This window comes from Pungitius pungitius, chromosome 1 (genome assembly GCF_949316345.1).
Source record: "Pungitius pungitius chromosome 1, fPunPun2.1, whole genome shotgun sequence".
Classification (NCBI taxonomy): Eukaryota; Metazoa; Chordata; class Actinopteri; order Perciformes; family Gasterosteidae; genus Pungitius; species Pungitius pungitius.
This window is the reverse complement of record NC_084900.1, coordinates 25,835,717-25,851,977: the sequence shown is the minus strand read 5'-3', so window position 1 is coordinate 25,851,977 and position 16,261 is coordinate 25,835,717. Positions and strand designations below refer to the sequence as shown.

The window sequence follows — 16,261 nt, the reverse complement described above, 5'->3', positions numbered from 1 at the left end:
TTTAATGTAGCACTTTAGGGGCCGATGAATTCATACCTGTTTTAAATGCGTTTCGATTTATCTTTGGTGCCTTGGTATTTTTAGTTTAAATTAGAATACCAAATAGAACAACAATCAATATGTTGTTAGCCTGCTACGATGAGTCTTTTCACAGCAGGTCGGTGCAGTGAAATAAAACTGGACCTCTAACCCAGGGAGTGATAGATTTAAAACTGTCCTCTGCGAGTCATGGTTTATTTGAATGAAGCATCTAATCAAATCCAAAATACTTTACCAAAAATGAAACATACATTTATTGTCTGAGAATGTGTGAAAATGATTACCTATACACAATGGGAAGGTTTTAATGTCTTTGTTTCAAAACGTTGATGTGACGTAACGTTCTGTGAAAGCAGCGGCCATGTAGGTTCAACATTCAGTTGCATCTGGTTTGATTTCCTGAGAAGAGATATAAACAAAAATGTACTTATTTTTGAAGCGCCAAATTTTACACTAATATATTCAGTGAGATGTTCTGTAAAAACAACAAGGTTTTACTGTTTTTTTCAACTTTAAAAGTTCAAAAGAAAGACCCAAATCCTTTCAGCAGAATAATGGATTCTTCCTCCTTCACAAAACCTTGTGCCACAATAACCTCTTTTTCATTTTCTAACTCAAGTCTTCAGCTGCAAACTGACCTTGACTCGTTTGAGACTCTAAAAACCTTGAGTTAATACCTTTTCTTACCCTAACCCTAACCTAACCTAACCTAACCCTATGTCTGCAGATGAACTTGGAAGCGAGACAATGTGTACCTCCAGAGGCCTTGGCAGGGTGCTCAGCCAGTGCTGGACAGCATGATGGACCGATGGGAAGAGACACAAGGTGGACAGGCTGTCTGCGTTACAACCCCGAGGCTGCAGCTGAGATAAGATTCTCTCTGGTGACATACAGAGGGAATGAAAATGACAATTTCAAGTATTTTTTCCATGCGCAATGCAGACTGTTTGCGTTTTGAAGAACTAGTCTGATTGAATGTGCTTGGTTAGACATCAAGAATAAAATGTTAGTTTAAGCAAGGCTATAGGTGTGGTTGGAAAAGGACAACAGCAATGTGTGTGTGTGTGTTTGAGTGAATACATGTGTGAGAGAGACATATGAGTCACTCTATGAAACATTGACCTGACCTGGGCACGCTGCCAGAAAAACACCGACACCTTGGACATCCAAGTCCTCTGCAACCTATTGAAGAACACACACATACACCAGCTGCAATTTACTTATAGCACCAATATGGCATATAAAGCTTTAAACTACCACGTGAAACATTACTGTACTTATACCTGCTTTGCTTTTTCTTAGTGTTAAATATAATACATTGTAATTTGTACTTGTTGCCCTAAACATACAGTACTTTATGAAAAGCCTGTCTCCATATGGAAAATAAAAAATAGAGAAAATGTATTAAAGAAATATTTATCACTTTTCTTTTTTCTCACTTAGAAAAGATAATTTCTCGTAGAATAGATTGCATGTGCTAAATTCCCAGAAGGAGAAAGCAAACTGGTGAGCGAGCTTGAGAAGTGACAGACGTCTCAGACAATGAAAAGGGCAAAGCCCGCAGAAGTCAATGTCAAGATTCCAAGTAAAGATAGAACACAGATTGAACAGATTGTTTGATTGACAGGCAATCAGATACGAGCATTCACACAACCTAAAACTGCATACCAGTTCAAACCAGTTTCACTCCAAGTCTCTTTTATCACCTTGCAAAGTGCCAGCATGGCCACTGAGTCCATGAAGGTGACTGAGCTGAGATCTAGAACCATGCAATGAGTGTGTCTCCATGTGTGTCCTGAAGAGGAAGAGGACAACGAGGAGGAGGAAGAAGAGTTGTGGACTCCAGCTGGGCTTTCCTTCTGATCACGACTCACCGTCTGGGTGTGGTGAGGAAAGGGTAGTCAGAAACAGTATTTCGTTGACATCATGTTGAATGAATGTACCCGACACATGGAAAAGATCAACTGACTGATGCTCATCTGGGTTTATTCATTCAACCAAGGGCGTAACCATGCATTCTTTGGGGAGTCGTGTCTCCTGTCCACCCCAAATTTACAGCAGAAAATATGTAAAATGTATGTTCTCCTTTTATTCCTTTAGATGTGAATTCAAATGGTCAATGTAGTCCTCGAAACCTACCACACGTTATTCTTGTCACTCAAAACTGGCTCTTGTTTCACTAATGCTAATGCTCGGTTGTTTCCCTCCATCATTTTTATTCCATCCTATGTGTGTGTGTGTGTGTGTGTGTGTGTGTGTGTGTGTGTGTGTGTGTGTGTGTGGTCGTTGGTACCTGTCTGATCTGTGTGAAGACCAGTTCAGTGTTGGCAAAGTAAATAGGACTTGAATAGGAGAGTATGGTCACCCCAGCAACTGGCTTTGCCTGTTGGAAAAACAGGAGCAACAAAGACACAATGTGCAGAAGCTCAGTTCTATAACTTGACTTACAACAGCAGTCTGGTGCCTTTACACAACAAAAACAAGTCTGTTGGCTAAACAATAAACCGGTATATCTGGCTCAGAGTTACAGCAGTTCGTTCTGTTTAACCTTAGCTCCCCTGGCTCTAAAGTGTTTACAGATTACTGCATACGCCGTCACTGGTGCACGGCCGATAGTTGCCACAGCGCACAGAGGGAAGTGCATACCAGCAGCCAGCAGTGAAAGCGATTGAGGGGAGAATGAAGCAGAGGGACCAGAGGGCGAGAAGTTGAGAGGAATTCACTGACGTTTGGAGCACAAACAGACTGCCTTTGGTGACGGTTTGGTGCTTGATGTGTGACAGATGGTGGTTTTCATCCAGGGATGTATTTGTTGTGTGTTTTGGCTGTGGGACAGTTGTACTGCACACAGTGCTTTGTTAAGATGATAAAAGACTGACCGTCACCATACAATTTGGTGTGTTATTTGTTTCTGCCACCTCAGTTTTATGGCCTGCCATCAAAGATGTCTATGCTCCATTCATTTTCAAACCCATGTTCTATATAAACTTTAGGATAATTTGATTTTTTCACCTTTCTTTCTTTCCATCAAGTAAGAAAACCTATAATTTATTAAGATCGCCATAAAGTTACATCCTGCACAAATAGTACACATCAAATGCTTTCTGCGTTGATGTGCATCTGTATTGCAGATGATGTGATTGATTTGAAATGTGTGTTTCATGTGCAGATACAAGACAGATTACTGACCTTGTTTCACATTAATGGCATTTCAGATATGCGAGTCCACAGCCGGCAATCATCAAAGATCATTGTGGGTCATGTTTTACCGATTCATCATCTTATCCTGAGTCAGGCCCTGGAATACTAAAATACTGATTTGTTTGGTCTCATGGGTACAAACAGCTGCTGCCAGATGATTAATGTCATCTTCTAAATGGCATCTTGTGAACCGCTTCAAAAGTATTTCAAACGCTCTAACACCTCAGTGATAACACAGAACAGTAATGGCACGAGGGAGGCAGATTGCAACATGGTGGCAATGCAGAGGTGGAAGTGTTGTTTTGATTGGTGCTTTTGGTTAAAGTGGGTTATTAACTTGACTTTAACTTGACAACACCAAACCGTAACAAAATAGTTTTTCTTTATTCTTAATACTTATTTTGAAATGAAATCTGTAAGACCGATTAAGCGTACCTTTGTGTAGAGTACCACATCTCTGTAACAGTCAGTGCCAGGAATACGACCCAAAACAACAGTGGAGGAGCTGGAAGGTGAGGACAAGATGAAAGTAATAGACAGAGGAAAAATAACATCAGCCTGGGAGACAAGTAAGGAGAGGGGGAACACTTTTTATAATACCTAATACATATATACAGTATATACTATTTTATTCCCAACTCCCCAAACACAGACACCTGGTGAGAATGTACCTGAATCACTGTCACGTTTGTGCTACCCTGATAATCTCAGTATGATCAGGATTAAACAGGATTACATTGAAAGCGTTTAAAATGATGTTTACTGACTGTTGTGTCCTGTAGATGAGTGTGAGTAGAGAGAAGATGACGGCCACAGCCAGACCCAGGTCCAGGTTAAAGACCAGCGTGGAAATCAGCGAGGCGACCCACACCAGCTGAAGGAGGAGGGAGGAGAGAGGACGAGCATCAGAGCTGTCACTCTGGCTCTAAGCTAGCAGCTTGAATAATGTATGTACTGTATGGATGTACGTGTAGCCTACCAGGTCTAATCTGTCACACTTCCAGAGCAGACACAGATCTTTGAACTGAGCCATCAACCCCTGCAGGTTCACCACTATGATCACTGCCAACACCGCCTGGAAGACACAGCGAGGCGTTACTGGTCTACGACGCGTGAACCATACCCACAGTGAGCCTCTGCCAGATGGGGTATGACTTGACATTTTGTAAAAACCTCTTCACTGATATTCACTATTATACAAACCTCTGGTACGCCAGCTGAGTACCTGATGAACATGAATACTGTTTGTTGTCTCGTATGCACGTTACCTTTGGCAGCTGTTCAAAGAGATGACCGATCTTTAACAGGATGGTTAGCATCAATAGAGCGGATAGCAATCCGGCCATCTGACACAAAAGATTAGAACACAAGAGAAGGACAGAAAGTGAAGGAAGGAGGACAGAAGACCATTTTCAATCACACAATGCACAATTTGAAAAGATAATCAAATGTTGTTTCCCATTCTTTGACACTGTGCAAGGACAAAAGTGGTTTGGGATTTTTATGTAATTTGGAATTAATTACGTACCTGTGATTTGACACCAGTGCTCTCCTGGACCATACTGCGAGAGAAGGAGCAGCTGACAGCGAAGCACTGGAACATTCCTCCTATGGTGTTACACAGACCCAGAGCCAGCAGGTCCTGAGGCCGAGACAGCAGCAGTTTAAAATGAATACCCCCCAAGCTCAGGGATACAGCTGGAGCGCAGTGAGGGGGAACTGGTGGGCCGCAAATTATATATATATATATATATATATATACACACAAAAGTTGAATTATTTTTTATTGTATAGAACTTCCTTAGGTAATTAGTTTAATTAAGTATTTTTTTTCATTTTTTTTAAACTTTTATGATTGAATATTAAAGTGAGTCTAGTGCTCTCTAATTTTGGTGAATATAGGAGGTGCGCAAAAACAGATTGAGATGTTACAGCTTCATATTTGCACAACAGCTCAGCTGAGTCTCTCTCCCTTTCTCTTTACATTATAAGAATCTGTAGGATAATGCATGTGTACATAACATGCAGCATGCAGCATGCAGCATGCAGACGCAATGACAAAAGCTCAATCTCTCTGTGGTTCCTGGCTGGAATGTACCTGACTGCTGTCCACGTGGTAGCCATGTTTGTTGGCAAACACTGAGCCCAAAGCCGAGAGGAAACTGAAGCCGACCAGAGCCACCGACAGGGCAGGAATGAACAGCTCTCTGGCCTGAGAGAGAGAGGGAAGCACTGGGGGAGACAGGCTGGATAAGAGTAGGAAGGGAGGCAGGAGGAGGGAAAGGGACGGCAGCTTGATCAATTGAATGAATAACTGATCATTTAAAAAGAAGCATTATATAATAAAAATAATAATATCATAATATAAATACTCAAGGTTACCGCAATAAAACTAACTGGCATACAATGTGTGATGAGAACAGAACTGTGAAGAATGGGAGGTCAAAGTGTCAGAAAAAGGGATTCTGACAAAGCAACAAATACTTTGTTTTGCTAAAGACAGAATGTGCAAGTAGTAGTAAATAAAACATGCAGAATCTGTTTTGTATCTTGTTAATTATCAATGATTCGGCATTGAATTTGTTATTCTTTTTAAAAGCAGTGCTATGTCGCCGTCTAACGTGATCACAATCAATCAATCCGGCCGCCAACAAAATACAAAACAACACAATTGTTTTTAAAAATACATTAAAAAGATTGAATGACATGGAAAAACCCATAATGACACAGTTCTACTGACCCACTGGGTATGTGTCCCACCACCTGGACTTTGTGCTGTCCAACCAGATCCATCTGAACTGACAGGATGGTGCCCAGGACAATCTGTGGGAGAAAAACAATGAACACGACATTTTATGAATAGAATGTCCAGTTTGGAAGACAACAACATATAATATTCCACATTTAAATGTCAAATCAAATCAGTGCATATTTTGTAATCAATGGGCATACACATGAACAGAAGCTGTTTTTCCACATATCCCAGTTATGGTGCAGAACTTGAAGGAATTTAAACTGGTTGACCCTGGGACAAGTTTAATGGGACAAGCTTGTTTTTTACCGAAGCTCGTCATTCCATAGAGAAATGGCACTAAGGCACCCAATTCTGAACAAATCATTAGAAAAGAGATGAAATGAACCTGCCTTTGTCTTGAGTTACAGCTTGTATAAATGTATAACTGTTGTATAAATGGCTGTACCAAAATGAACACAAATAACCCCATCTTGCTGTGGTATTATAGATTAAAGATTCTGTGGAAGTCAAAGCTAGTTAAAGTTCCTGGTTTTGATAATATAAACAGATTTTAAAGTGAGTCGTTCATCTGTCAATCACTGTGGCATCTGTGCATGTCGGTGCGTTGTAAAGGCATGAGTCTACTGAGCGTGTGTGTTTCTGTGTGTGTGGAAGCATCCCTCACCAGCATGAGTTCCCATGGTATGGCAACAGGCAGCTTGTCCTTAAAGCGCTCATTCAGTATTTTGCCTCCGATGAGTATCACCATGGAAACACTGGAGACTGACAGCGCTCCTGGTACAGCACTGGTCACTCCGTGCAAGACATCATTTAACGTCTGGAGGATAACGAACAAAGACACATTCAAAAGTTTCGTTTAAAAACTACAACCTTTAAAACCCACAAACACAACAAAGCATTTTTTTTTAGCGCAGACAGTGGGATTATTAACTGCTCCAGTGCATACTGGAAGATAAAGACCAGGGAAGCCAGAAGAAAACCCGAAAATAGCCGATAAGCCAAACCCATCTATTCATTTGATAGGTGGGGAGACCCGGTTTGGGTCTGCTGCTGTGGTCCAGTCCCCATTATAGTCCGCCTCAGGCCTTCTGTGTGCTTAGAGCTCTTTGTCCCTACTGGTCAAAACCCAACCACTTCTGTGGCTAACATACTAGACACAGTTCATGCTCCTTCCTCCATCCATTCAAATGCATTCTGTTCATTTTGGGCCCGGGGTCGCAGGTTGAGTTGGCCTAGCAGGTACTAGTTAGTCTTCCAGCTGTAATTGAGTACCCAGAGAACAGTGCACCGACTCTTTACCCTGGCAGTGGTCAAAGTCGGGCCAAGCTCAACATCCATCCATTCAGCTGAAATGATGACAGGTATCCTCCACACCATGTTTTTACAGGCACACACGTGAATTAAACTGGTATGAGAGAGAAAGCAGAGAGACCAGGCGAGAGAGGAGGTCAGAGGTCAGTGACCGGCCACGTAACAGCACTAATGGGAGCCCGTGTTGAGGCTGGCTGTGTTTCAACTGACCCAAACTGAAGGCAGCAGTCCAGTGTGTCTCTGCGCAGGTATTCCAGTCATGAGCGGCAGCTGCAGGATCATCACATGCAGACCTGCTCCTGTGGTGTAGCCTCGGATTACGGGATCAGACAGCCAGCGCCCCACACCTCCTCCACGCAGCAGGTACATCAGGAGCTGAGGGACACACACACACACACACACAGAACACTGCTCTTTGATTCTGAGAGACTAATATGACATGATGATTTGATGTTTTACATCGCTGAGAATGTTCTGCTTTCAAACTACACTTTGGCTACAGAAAACTTATTGATCAATTTGAATTGGACAGGTAGCACCTAGAGAAAATCGTTGCACTCCTCCACAGATAAGGTTTCAATATATATATATATATACACTCACCGGCCACTTTATTAGGTACACCTGTCCAACTGCTCGTTAACACTTAATTTCTAAGCAGCCAATCACATGGCGGCAACTCAGTGCATTTAGGCATGTAGACATTGTCAAGACAATCTCCTGCAGTTCAAACCGAGCATCAGTATGGGGAAGAAAGGTGATTTGAGTGACTTTGAACGTGGCATGATTGTTGGTGCCAGAAGGGCTGGTCTGAGTATTTCAGAAACTGCTAATCTACTGGGATTTTCACGCATAACCATCTCTAGGGTTTACAGAGAATGGTCCGAAAAAAAAAAAACATCCAGTGAGCGGCAGTTCTGTGGGCGGAAATGCCTTGTTGATGCCAGAGGTCAGAGGAGAATGGCCAGACTGGTTCGAGCTGATAGAAGGGCAACAGTGACTCAAATAACCACCCGTTACAACCAAGGTGGGCATAAGAGCATCTCTGAACGCACAGTACGTCGAACTTTGAGGCAGATGGGCTACAGCAGCAGAAGACCACACCGGGTGCCACTCCTTTCAGCTAAGAACAGGAAACTGAGGCTACAATTTGCACAAGCTCATCGAAATTGGACAATAGAAGATTGGAAAAACGTTGCCTGGTCTGATGAGTCTCGATTTCTGCTGCGACCTTCGGATGGTAGGGTCAGAATTTGGCGTCTACAACATGAAAGCATGGATCCATCCTGCCTTGTATCAACGGTTCAGGCTGGTGGTGGTGGTGTCATGGTGTGGGGAATATTTTCTTGGCACTCTTTGGGCCCCTTGGTACCAATTGAGCATCGTTGCAACGCCACAGCCTACCTGAGTATTGTTGCTGACCATGTCCATCCCTTTATGACCGCAATGTACCCAACTTCTGATGGCTACTTTCAGCAGGATAATGCGCCATGTCATAAAGCTGGAATCATCTCAGACTGGTTTCTTGAACATGACAATGAGTTCGCTGTACTCAAATGGCCTCCACAATCACCAGATCTCAATTCAATAGAGCATCTTTGGGATGTGGTGGAACGGGAGATTCGCATCATGGATGTGCAGCCGACAAATCTGGGGCAACTGTGTGATGCCATCATGTCAATATGGACCAAACTCCCTGAGGAATGCTTCCAGCACCTTGTTGAATCTATGCCACGAAGATTTGAGGCAGTTCTGAAGGCAAAAGGGGGTCCAACCCGTTACTAGCATGGGGTACCTAATAAAGTGGCCGGTGAGTGTATATATATATATATAAATATACCAAAAACAAAAGAAATTCAGCAAAAACAGTAGAATAAATTATAAAAACTGGTACTTACTGGAGGTCTGACATTGTACTCTGGCTTGTCTTCATAATGAGGCCAAAGGTCAGAGGTGAACATCATTGATGTGTGAGCCTGTGCATCTGTTTGTTCATCTATTGTCTATTGTGTGTACGTGTGCGTGTGTGTGTGTGTGTGTGTGTGTGTGTGTGTGTGTGTGTGTGTGTGTGTGTGTGTGTGTGTGTGTGTACTGTATACCTGTATGAGGCCACAGAGGAAAGTGAGTTGTACCGCCACGTTCACTTTTGCCGCTTCCACATCAATTTGTTCAACACTATTGTCGAGCAACTCCACTTTAGCAGTCACAGAGCCAATCATGATGGCCAGGATGGCAAAAGTACCTGTAACACACAAACAGACACATGAACCCCGTACACATCATTATTACAGTTTCTTTGAACAGCAACAATAAAAGAGTAAAACGTTCAGATCATGTAGAAGTATGTTACTATTAAGTTTGTTAAAACCAGGCATTTTCTAGATGTGGACGCCCTTTCCACAAAATTAAAGGTTGACAGTCACCAATGGAGAGGTGTCTGGAGGTCCCGAAGATGAAGTAGATGATCAGAGGATAGAGAGAGCTGTAGAGACCAAACACTGGAGGAACTCCCACCAACATGGCGTTGGCCATACCTGGGGGAGACGGAGAGGAAAAGTGTGGCTTGAATGAGGAGCTGCAGTGAGTTACTCAACACAAAGGAAATTCCTGTTTATTCAAAGGCTTTTATGTGTTCTCTGCATTCATGTAAAGGATCTTACGACCAAACAGACACTAGCAAATAGAAAGAAGTGGGAAACGATGAAAAAAGGTTGCATTTTCTTCCTTCTGTACATCTATTTATCCAGAGATATCACGTATGACTGTGTTTTCAGCTTGCATCCTTTTAGCTTGCAGCTACAGTTGAATTTGTTGTGGCATCTTGGAGTTGGTAAAAACCTGTTAATGAATGTGATTTTCCCCCTCACCTTGTGGCAGCTGTATGATCCCAACACTGATTCCAGACACCAGGTCCCCGACAGCGTTTTCCTTGATGGAGTAGCGAGGCAGCCATGACAGGACAGGAAAAAAACCAAGCAGCAAGTTCTTCAACCTGGGACCGGAACAACTGGAGGAGCACGTCCGCACACGTAGTCACACACAGCTTCAGTTCAAGGGTCTCAGCCATCTGTTACCCCTTAGGACGGGTTCAGGGCCAACACGGAAGTGCCAAAAACGAAACTCAGCCCTCGACTTACCAACATTGTGCCTTCACCCTCTCCAAAAAGGACAGGGACTGCTGCTCTACCCGTTGCCCGAGGACATCCAGCTGTGCTTCGTCCAGAGCAACAGCCTGAAGAGGAGGCCTTTTGTGAGGAAGGCCATTTGGTTCAACGCTGTCCATCTGTAATCAAGGTCAAAGATTACTGGCAGAACAGTGAAGTTTCACTTTGTTATTGTTCCAATACTGTGTGTGTGTGTCAAATGTGTCTCATGCCCTTTTCTTTTTGTGTATAAAATGTGTGCATGAAGTTACATGACAAAGACCACGGCGCAGCAATAACTATGTAGTTACAAAACAAGCCACGGCAGCGAGAGAGAGAGAGAGAGAGAGAGAGAGAGAGAGGCTGACCGAATCTGTGTCATCACAAGGCTGCAAAAGTACAAAGAGTTGACATGTGTAACAGTGCGCACGTATGACGCGCGACACACGCACAAACACACAGCTCCACAAACTACCACACGTGAGTCGAGGAAGGTTGAGAACAGCCTTGAACTCTGCACATTACAGTGTGTTACAACCCCTTTCTCCTCCTCTTCACCCCCCATTCAGTATTTTTGAATGCCTCTATTATCAGTGTGTGTGTGTCTCTCTCTCTCTCTGTGTGTGTGTGTGTGTGTGTGTGAGAAAGAGCGAGAGAAACAAAAAGAAAGCTTATCCAAAGGTGAAAATGTGAAATGAATTTAAAAAAACGCCATTTGGGAAAGTAAGAATTTCCTTTTAATGTCACCACAATGACACATTGGAACAACAAACTGTTAGACAAATTAAAGTATTACTTTAGACGTGAAGAGTTAAGATACTCAGGTTATTCACAAAACTATATTGACAGAAAAATTCAAAAATTCAGAAAAGTTTAAAATCTACCCCCAGTATTGACTTACAAGTTGTCATTACACATTTTGACACGACAACATCAAACGTTGAATGTATGAGAACGTGATTGATTACATATGGTACACATTTTCAATACATAAATGTAAAATAGCAAAAGTTATCTTGAGTTTCATCAGATACTGGTGTGAAGTATCGAGACTAGAAAAAAGAATGGAAACTTCAGGCTGTGAAGGAAGATAATAACCAGGTAACCAATGTAGGTTGTATCAGATGTCATCTCCTCACCTCCACACTCAAAATCACTTTGATTCAAGTTCAGTTACATTTCAAAAGAAAAACATTCATAGAAGCAAAGAATTTCAGTATTTACTCATCCTGACATAATCCCCCAATTAAAGTCTCTTAAACGTCCAAATGTCCCTGAAACCCGCTCACGATGTTTAACCGGCAGCGAGTTCTGACGAGGCTTCTGGGTTTTTCACTCCACCACAAGTCATATCAGTCCTCCCTGCAAAGTGTCTCTTTTCCCTCCGCAGCAGTGGAATAGATAAGCATATCAAAACACAGTTTAGACGCCTGACAAGCTGACGGTACCAAACCGCTGACGGTACCTTGAGACTTTAGAGCAGCTTCGTTCCTCAGGTTCAGAGACTTCATTCATCCTTCACCCTTCACCCTGCAATGTAGCATTAGCATGTTCTGTGTATTTTAATAGGTTGCGTAACGCTGTTGTGTTCACAGTAGGCGGACCTTGCACCTTGAATGAGAACAGAACAGACATTGAATTGTCGGCTCTGGTCATTAGATTAAAAGAAAACTTTATTGAGTGGGAGTGAGACACAAACACTCGATTCTTTTTACGGCTAGACAGCCAATCCTCATTTCCTCTCCAGCTGCGAGGCCTGGGAGACAATGTGATCGCACAATGGTATACTGGTGTCTGAAATGTGGCAACACACAACAGACTCTTTAGAAGTGTATCTGCCTCAAAAGCAGCAGGAGGTTTCTGGTGCGTTCGGCGCGGCAGCGGGGCGACTGGTGCAGTGGCAGCTCGAAGAAGGAAAAGGTGAAGCTGCGAGAGAAGCTCAGGTTGGTGACGGGACGCAGTGGCGGGAGGCGGGGAGGGCGAGGCACTCTGCGCTGGGGCATCAACCTACGCCTCGCCCGTAAACCTCTCCCCACTCCCACGCCTGCAGAGACAGAGAGGGACAGAAGGGAGGGTACCGAACTGTCAGGCTTTTCCAATCACGTTGGTCTTGACTCTAAAATCTGCAGAGGCCTCTATCTTGTGAGTTTGCATTACAGATGTGCGCATTAACACCAGAGCAAGTCATGATCAAGGCCCTCAGGCTTTGAAGAAAGTTTTACCAACTGGCCAAGCGGTGCGACAGTCACATGACACCATGCGGCCCATAAAGACATTTTCATTGTTATAGAATCTTGTTAGTTGGTTTGAGGCCTTTAGTGTTATTTCAGATCCAATACATTGTTTTGAGAGTTTGGATGTGTTTCTTCTAACATACCGTCTCTGTCCTGAGGGATGGCACCATGTGGAGATGGAGCCTCAGAGTTAAAACTTGAACTTGAAACTTCGTCATCGTCCTCCTGTCTCCCATGATACGAAGTGGAAGGCGTGGGCTGAGGAGCAGGAGGGGGTGGAGGCGGCAGCGGAGGAGCTCGTGGAGGAGGAGGCAGGGGTATTGAAGCGAAAGAGGATTCGGAGAGAGCCAAGCCGGCCCAAGGTGTCATGGTGGTGTCTGAGACGAGGATGGAAGGACCCGGATGATGGTGAGGGGCGGCGGAGGATGACGTCCGCTGCTGGCTGCGTTTCCGCTGATTAACCTGAGGGCGGCGCTGGAGAGCAGGGGAGGCGAGCGACGGCTTGGCCGCTGTGAGAAGGGGGAGACTGTGAAAAAACTAAAGTGGTGTGGTTTAAAACGCCTTTGAGGTGCTTGATTTTTGAAAAGCTGCTTCATTGATTCTGATGTAATCCGAATAACTCACTGCCGTCCTTTAGACCCCACAGGTACGAACACACAAAAAACAAGAGAGATGGTATTGTCTTAACTCCATGTGCAAGCTTTTTGAGGATCAACTAATGACGCCGTACAAAAACACATCACTTCATACCTTTGTTTTGGCCTGTGCCCCAGTGACCCGATTGACCTCGGCGACCCTGGGACCCAAATGTTTTCCTTTGGTTCCTTCCGTGGGTCATGGTGACCCGCTGCTTTCACACAGCACACCGGGTCCCGTTCTCTGACCCGATATCCCTCAAATTAAAAGTGAAACGCGTGGATGACCTAAATGGAGGGTTGGCTCACCTGTTGTTTTACTTCCAGAAGAGCCAATGAGAGGCAGCCGGTCACGTGACATCACCAATGCAGGAGTCTAAGCAGAAGGCTCACTTCAATACAAATACTTATTTCAGATGACAGTGGAAGCATGCCGCTAGTGTAGGTAAGCACGATAAAAGTTTGGTGCCAGCTTAGTTTCTGAACATGTCACCCCAAAAAATATGTCATCCCTCATCGAAAAGCTTTTAGATGTATTTGCTCGTAGATTCACAGAGACACTATCACGGCTGTAGATTCATAGCTTTTTTACTTAATTATCCCCTCAAAATGTAAAGAAATTCTCAAAACACCTCACTCTTATCACTTCTTTCTTGAACCGCCTGATCACAAAGATGTCGGACTGAAACCATCACCCTTTGGCTGAGGTAACAATAATGTTGGATGTGTAAAAAAACTCTAAGCAAACATGTGAATAATATGTGCAGAGGTTAAAGTACCCTGAAAGATAATGTTCAAGCAATTTGTTCATACAAAAAGCTTCTTCAAGGTCAGTCATTTGGGTTTCAAATGCAAGATGTGGCGCTCCTGTGAGTGACAGTTTGAAATGAGGGATAGAGAAAGGTAAGCGCTCTGACCTGACACCAAATGTGCTGAAAAAGACAGAAAGTTTAGAAACACTTCTCATTCATAAGAATCTAAGAGAATTCACGAGTCAAAAGGCAGTAAGTAAATACAGCGAATGTCTCATGGTCAGGAGCGGGGGAGGGAGAGCGTGTGTGCGTATACCTCTCTGATGGTTGTACTGTCGGCCCTCCTGCCCTCTGACAGACCAACACCTGGTTCCTGTTCTCCTGGCTCCTGGGAACCCTCCGACGCACACTCTCACGCGAGGGTCCTCAAAAAGAAGGCAGGTACAATTTCTCTAGCCCGGGCTCTTTATCTGCACGGACGCTGGTGACTTCTTCTCAAGCGGCCTTCCATCCCTCGCCTCCTCTCCTTACGCATGTTGCATGAGAGCTGAAGATGACTAAATAAAATAAAAACTCAGTAGCTGGGTTAAAATGCATTTGCAGGCTCACATCCCGTTGGTGCAGTCTTCCTCCCTGTGTCTCACCTTACACTCGCCCTCTCATCAATCACTACTTCTCTCCTCGGCTGTCTCACCCCTACTTTCTCTTCCGTGACCCGGCACACAGAGGCAGTAATACTCAGAGCAGCAGGTGCCTTCTCCATTTCTGAACCCCCCCCCCCCCACCCACTTTTTCCTCTCCCTTCTTTATTTTATTCTTCCTCTGCTGTTTTCTCTCGGCCTTTTCTGCCACTTGTAAGTAACAGTGGTGGTTACACACTTTGGCTCTTGCTTTCCCTCCCCCACTTTCTTTTTTTATTTCTCTCCAACAGAACAAAGACAATGTGCAGCAGGGTTAATGGACACCTTCGTCCACTCTTCCCTCCCTTCTTCCTCTCTGTTTTGAGTGGCAGGTGGTGAGATGTGTGCTTGACAAAAGGCAACGTGAGACGAGGCTAAAATATTAAAATATTCATGGATACCTGCAGTCGGCCCCTCCATGGGCCCTAACCCCGATCTAGCCCTCCACACACACACACACACACACACACACACACACACACACACACACACACACACACACACACACACACACACACACACACACACACGGTTTATACATTGAAATTCAGGTGATTGTGAATCCACACACTCTGAATGACATTCAATGCACAGTTACATGCTGCCAGTGCTCTCACACGTCATCTGGCACAGCCACATTTGCATAGCGGGCAGACACTCTGACACACGCAAAATGTGCACACAACAAGAAGTAATCGCGCACACTGCCATGTCAGCCTCCCACCTAAGCAGTATTAGCAATTCATATCATAACACATTTCTGCTTTATAGGCCCTAACTTAGCATAACAGCACACAAACACCAAACTGCATGCAAATCATACACACAGTATGTTACATACGCACTTAACTTTAAGCCCAATCGTACTCTAAACTTAGTTTATACTATAAACAGAACACTGAGTCTAAACTCCCGGGAACAACTTGATGGAGTGGGCCTGACAAAACGTTTACCATTCATCTCCCAAATACTTTTTTTCCTGATTTTGGAGACATTTGGCAAAGGCAGTCTTTTATTTTGGCTTTGATCGGACTTAAAATAGAGCCCTAAGGCTCTCTTCAAGTACACAGCTTTATCGACTGGCTGGTTGATATGTGTAACTTGCTCTATTTAAAATGTTGTATTAAAAATAACTCCATTCATTTCAGGCATCTTTGCTCAGAGCTGCGCTTACAGCCCCTGGAGGAAGCCACAGATGGCCTAAACACATCAGACAAAATATAAATAAATATTGTCTTAAAATAGCCAAGACGATGTCTTAGATGAGCACCAAATGCCTTTGGTTGCTACAAGGATCCAGACACACATACTCATTGTATTTAGTTGTCAGAGAAGTCAAGACAAACTTGAATGAGTCTGAAACTGAATCAGAGAATCTGTTTTTTTTCTTCACAATGGTCTGTTGGTGAATTTCCTAATAAAGAATTTGTCTGTTACAGAAATATTTATATCTCTGTTCATACTTGTATAAATCTCTGTCAAAGTAACAAATGTACTCTGTAAATTATGAA

At 43.7% G+C, this 16,261-nt stretch overlaps 1 protein-coding gene across 1 annotated transcript; it reads right to left on the bottom strand.

The window, feature by feature from the left end:
* Positions 1 to 197: 197 nt before the first annotated feature.
* On the bottom strand, positions 198 to 15,166 carry LOC119222131 (solute carrier family 26 member 6-like). Its single transcript, XM_062563675.1, has 22 exons — positions 14,387 to 15,166; positions 13,628 to 13,694; positions 12,827 to 13,192; positions 11,915 to 12,493; positions 10,444 to 10,589; positions 10,174 to 10,313; positions 9,730 to 9,840; positions 9,406 to 9,548; positions 7,517 to 7,681; positions 6,660 to 6,812; positions 5,981 to 6,063; positions 5,339 to 5,486; positions 4,769 to 4,882; positions 4,509 to 4,586; positions 4,220 to 4,315; positions 4,008 to 4,114; positions 3,676 to 3,745; positions 2,333 to 2,422; positions 1,746 to 1,916; positions 1,167 to 1,221; positions 795 to 919; positions 198 to 438 (listed from the first exon to the last, which is right to left on the bottom strand). The coding sequence occupies exons 5-22, from the start codon at positions 10,587 to 10,589 to the stop codon at positions 409 to 411; spliced, it is 2,025 nt and encodes a 674-aa protein (XP_062419659.1). The 5' UTR covers positions 11,915 to 12,493; positions 12,827 to 13,192; positions 13,628 to 13,694; positions 14,387 to 15,166; the 3' UTR covers positions 198 to 408.
* Between the last annotated feature and the right edge of the window lie 1,095 nt (positions 15,167 to 16,261).

Excerpts from the sequence above, each read along its gene's own strand:
- LOC119222131 (XM_062563675.1), bottom strand. The coding sequence starts at position 10,589 with ATGGACAGCGTTGAACCAAATGGCCTTCCTCACAAAAGGCCTCCTCTT. Across the intron at positions 10,314-10,443 it reads AGGGTGAAGGCACAATGTTG|TTGTTCCGGTCCCAGGTTGA; the intron begins GTAAGTCGAGGG and ends GTGCTCCTCCAG. Across the intron at positions 4,115-4,219 it reads AGTGTGACAGATTAGACCTG|CTGGTGTGGGTCGCCTCGCT; the intron begins GTAGGCTACACG and ends CTCCTCCTTCAG.